The 5285-nt window shown below is 40.6% G+C and overlaps 1 protein-coding gene across 1 annotated transcript; it reads left to right on the forward strand.

Moving 5' to 3' along the window:
* On the forward strand, positions 1–5285 carry LOC140929780 (uncharacterized). The gene is made up of 5 exons (XM_073379489.1): positions 1–2139; positions 2409–2496; positions 3178–3411; positions 3688–3765; positions 5044–5285. The coding sequence occupies exons 1-5, from the start codon at positions 31–33 to the stop codon at positions 5235–5237; spliced, it is 2703 nt and encodes a 900-aa protein (XP_073235590.1). The 5' UTR covers positions 1–30; the 3' UTR covers positions 5238–5285.

Raw genomic sequence — 5285 nt, forward strand, 5'->3', positions numbered from 1 at the left:
GAGGCAATTGAAGCCTACAACAATGCTCTTATGGACGGGAGAGCGTATATTAAAAGAGTACCAATCATGATAATCGGGCAAGCTCGAACAGGAAAAACTAGTCTAAAGAAATCTCTAAGAGGAGAAAAGTTCGATCCAAAGGAACAAAGCACTGTAGGAATAGAGACTGACCCTTCATACTTCAAAGTTTCGACGGAAATTTGGAGAGCAGGGGACAATAGCAACAAGAATATTGATCCTGGGTCAGAGGATTTCTTCGAGCAGAATATCGCACAGTCAATATTTGGGGCATTAAAAAATGTTAAAATATCTCAGAGTCCGCCCTTAAGGAAACCAGGCAATGATAGCTCTGATACACCAATTACGGACGCAATATTGAGCCAAAGACACAGTCATTCGTTTGAAGAAGAAATACCAGAAAGTATAGCAACAAGGGTGGAAAAACTTCTACAAAATAATGAGAATGTTGAAGAAGAGGAAGAAATATTTTCCATTCTGTGGGATTTTGGTGGACAGTCCGTTTACTATGCCACCCACCCAATCTTTCTGACAGAGAAAGCGATCTACATCTTAGCTTGCGACCTAAGTCGTAATCCCTACAACAAAGCAGACTCTCTAGTCAGAAAAGGACTCTATAGGAACAAGGAAGACCTCTGCAACGACACAAACCTAGACTACCTTGATTTTTGGCTGTCATCCGTGTATTCTTTGGTCGGTCCAGATGCTATTGGCCAGGACAACTCTCCTTCAGACGCCAAAACTGCGAGATTGCCCCCAGTTTTTTTCGTGTGTACTCACGCCGATAAACCCTACAGTAGTGCCACTGATCCTAGAGGTCTGGCGGTCGATATCTATGGATTTCTCCGAAGCAAGCCTTATAAAAGCCATTTGTTTAAGGACGTTTTTGTTGTCGACAACACGAAATCAGGGAGCCGACATGGTTGTCCAGAGGTAACACGCCTAAGAAAAAAATTGTTGTCTGTTGCCCAAGGTCTTCCTCAGCTGAAGGAGGCAATCCCATTAAAGTGGTTAAGGTTTGAAAGTATTCTTCGGCTTTTACGTGAAGACAGTTGCAAATTGATGGCCATTGGCGAAGCTAGGAAGCTTGCTTCTGATAAGTGCGGGATCGATCACGATGGACAGTTTCGGACTATGCTTGACTTTTTGCATGATCAAAAGGTTCTAATTCATTTTAACGAAACACAAGAACTAAACAACTTGGTGATTTTGGACCCCCAGTGGCTCATTGATATCTTCAAGAAAGTAATTACTATTAGGCGTTACGAGCCGGATACAGAAGATAACGTTGAACGGTTTTGGCTCAAGCTGCAGGAGACTGGTATCCTAGATGAAAGGCTTCTGCTTCACGAGTGGAAACATTTGATTGATGTGTACAGTAAAGAAACCTGTGGATGCCTTATCGCGATAATGGAGAGATTCAGCTTGCTCTGTCCCTGGCCATCTGACGGAGGAAACATACAATACCTTGTGCCGTCCATGCTGATGTCACCCCCTACAAATAAAGTATTGGAGCTCCTTGCTTCTGTGAGAACGCCTTCACTTTTCGTGAGGTTTGAAGTAGGTCGAGTGCCTCCAGGCCTGTTCACGCGACTAGTGCTCCAGTTTTACCAATGGTGTAACGAAGAGTGGAAGAGCCAGATACAACCCCAGCTGTTCAGAAATTTTGCTCTGTTCTACATCCTTCCTGATCAAGGGGTGTTCGTCATCATTATGTGTCATTCCTCTTTTATTGAAATCGCCCTTCACGATGGAAGCGATTTTTGTGGAGCGATGCCGCTAGATTTCACTGAAGATTATTCCAATCTAACCAGTCGTGCAATACATCGTCAACTCAGATTGATTCTCGAGTGCATGCGCAGAGAGTTTAGCTGGCTGAAGAACATGAGATACGAAATGTGCATCTGCTGTCCAGTGTGTTCACAGGAAGGCTCTGTCACATGTCGAGCTCACAAGGTGCGCGGCTGTGAGTGTCTTCACTTGTTGTCTGAATGCGAGCTTCAGAAATGTCAGCATTGCACTCGACCTGGTTTGCGGGGAGATTGTAGAATTCTCATCAAAATGTTTGCACCTTGGTTTTCATTTTCAGGCCCTAACGAGAGCAGGAACCTGCTTAATCAGGTTTGTTTCTTATTTTCGCCAACTACTATGTACATCTGTGTATGATTTATACTTTTAGAAAACCACTACAACTACTGAAGCAATCTCTTTAAAATCTTAGATATACGCAATGAAAGCATAAGCTATTTCAGGCTGGGCAGAAGGCATATATCTTGTCTCCGTGATCTGAGTTTACCATAGCAGAAAACAACAACAACATAAGTAAGCAAGGGTTTCAAAAATGTTTATTCAGAATTTTCTTATCTTTTATCGTGTGTTTTTTCAATCAGCAAAGTGCATCTGGATGCAGTGATGTGAGAGAAAGAATTTCTGAAACTTACCAAGGATGTGAGAACACCATTAAATCATTTTACAAAGGTCAGTTGTAAAATTCCAATTCTTATATATTCTTATTCTTCCAATTCTTATATACTGCATTTATATTTTGTCAATTTATTATAGCAGTCACTTGAAGTCTGCTGTTTTCTTTAATTAGCCAACCGTTCTGTGACCCAAATCAATAAACAAGTGTTAGCTTGATCATTAACGGCCAGGATAAATCCGAAGAAACCATAATGCCCAATTCCTTGACACACTTTCGAGTTTTAAGACTCGTACCCAATGAGTATTTAGGGAGGGAGGGTTCACATATGTGCGTTGTACGTAAAACTTCGCACCTCTCGGAGTTAAAATGAAGTTGTCATTTAGATGCCACAGTTGACAGTTCTCTGTACACTTTGGTGTCGTCAGCAAACATACTTACTGTAGAAGAGATGCTAAATGATATATCATCGACAAAAAAATAAGGAATAAAACTTGGCCCAGGATTGTACCACAGGGAACCCCGACGTTGCACAAGACCAGGATGAGTGGAAGCGTCGAACAATCACAAATTGCTTGCGTTCGGTCAAAAAGCTTCTAAACCAACGCGGTCCTGTGACATTTTAATAGTCAATAGCCGTTCGTGAGTCAAACGCTTTTGAGAAACTTAATCTAATCTGACGTCTTTTCACTCAATTTACAAAAGCGGTGACTTAAACATGTTACTTTAACTTTCAGAACTGTCTCTTGTTCTCCCCAATGATGTTCTTCAGTGCATTCACACTCAGTCGAACGAGCCCGAGGAAATTGTAGTTCTATTTCAAGAGTGTCTGAAATTAACCCCAGCAGATCTGAAAAATCCAGTGCCAAAGACGCAACGATGGATTCGGTGTCTAGCTAATAAGGCTAAATCTCAAAAAAGAACCGACGTAATTGAGTACTTGAGGACGATAGTACCTGCCGGTACTACAGGTACGTCCACAACAAAAGCACTATGTAAAAATTCGTTCTTTCTTTTATTACCACGAGGAGAGATACTTCCAAGTAGTAAGTGAAGTTTTTCCCGCATCTTTCTTGCAAGAACTTGGAAGAACACCTCTAGTTTCAACAATATAGCGACCTCGTTTTCGCCACCTTTAGAAAAAGTTCATGTTGGAACTTTGTACAGTAGAGGTAGAAGTATGTACACAGGTTTGCATGTACAGTTATGGTAGTTATTTTATTCACACCATGTTGTTTGGTAACCAGGTCCCTTACTGAACGAGAACCTTGATGTGCTTTCTATTCCCTTTAAGATGAGAAAGGAACTAACATTTAGTCTATGTGGTAAGTGCCATTTGTTATTTCCTGCAAGCTTCTCACATGTGTTCCCAAAATTATGTCTATACAATATTGTCAAAGTCATGTCAAAAGATTATTTCCAGGTTCCGGACATAAAATTATACCCAATACAACAACAACAATTTTATTAAGGTTTGCCCATCTAAATTAACTGAATCATGGTTAGAAAACTAACTCGGCACGGAGGACCATGGCAGTTAATGACGCAACTTATGCAGTTGCTCAAAAAAAAGCCTGAAAAAAAACTTCTTATCTAGGTTACCAACGTTAAGTGCGACGACGACGGCAAACTTTCTAATGCGACATTTTCTGGAAGAACACAACAAGCTACGACAAATTTTCCATTATCATTTTAAACGTCAAAGAAATCAAGTCCAGAAAAATTCGACTATATTTGACAAATTGAACAAAAGCCTAAATGCTAAAGGTCCTCTAGCTCACAAGCGTTGCCCCCCAGGAGAAAAGAAGACTCTGGAATCCAGGGATGGATTAGAATTAGCGCTAATTGAACTGCTTTTCACGTCCGAGTGGTGCTACGAATTATAGGATAAAGAAGTAACATACAAAAAGTGTGATGCACGAGCCAAGGTGGTGTTTTGCTTATCTAAAAGTATTGCTTTTAAAATTTGTTGTTGTCGCCTCCATCGATGTCAATTAAACCACTATTCCTCTTTTTACAAAATGAGAGAGCTCTTTTCGCTCGTTTGCATTGACTGAGGGGCTGATACAGGCTAGGGTAGTCGGGACAGCCACAATCTTTTGGCCGCTTATTTGTTAAAGTAGACCAAAATGTTTACAAAACCGCTAACTAGAGCTTCTCGATACATACCAAGCAAATCCTTCTTTCTAGCAATCGGCTTAAGCTATCTCCATGATCTTTCACATGCGTTTTTAAAACGACTGAAACTACTATGAGGTGAAATTGCATTTCAAAAGCCCCTCGCTTTCTACAGATAACGGCCGACCATCTATATTGTCCAGTTTTTAACGTATTTTTAACCATAAAAACTTCATCTTAATATATCTCGATAGCGCTCTTACCGATTTCGCTTAAACTCCACAAACTTCAGAAGTGTTAAATTAAAAACATGGCTCAAACTTCCAAGAAAAGGCCACGCAGTTGTCTTCAAGAAGGCATCTGATGTCACACAAAAATACCATTCAGTGTTCTAGATGGTAGGTCTTTCCTTACAAGCGCAACTGTTTCTATAAACATTTCGATAAAACAGAATCTGAAACTTTTAAATCGCTTTTGTTTGCTAGGTGGAGAAGAATGGAAACAGCTTGCAGAGAACTTTGGCATGTCTTACAACGAGATCCGCTTTCTTGATAAGAGAACCACCAACCCGTGCGACGTTGTTCTTGATCTTATTGCGAAACACCGCTATTTGATGGTTGGGGAACTTTATGACAGACTCGTCATGAGCGGATTTCCAGGATCAGCCGACTTACTATAAATTATGATAAGCTCTTTGCTATTATTTTGCTTCAAGTACATGTTCAGT

Source organism: Porites lutea, chromosome 3, assembly GCF_958299795.1.
Source record: "Porites lutea chromosome 3, jaPorLute2.1, whole genome shotgun sequence".
NCBI classification, from domain to species: domain Eukaryota; kingdom Metazoa; phylum Cnidaria; class Anthozoa; order Scleractinia; family Poritidae; genus Porites; species Porites lutea.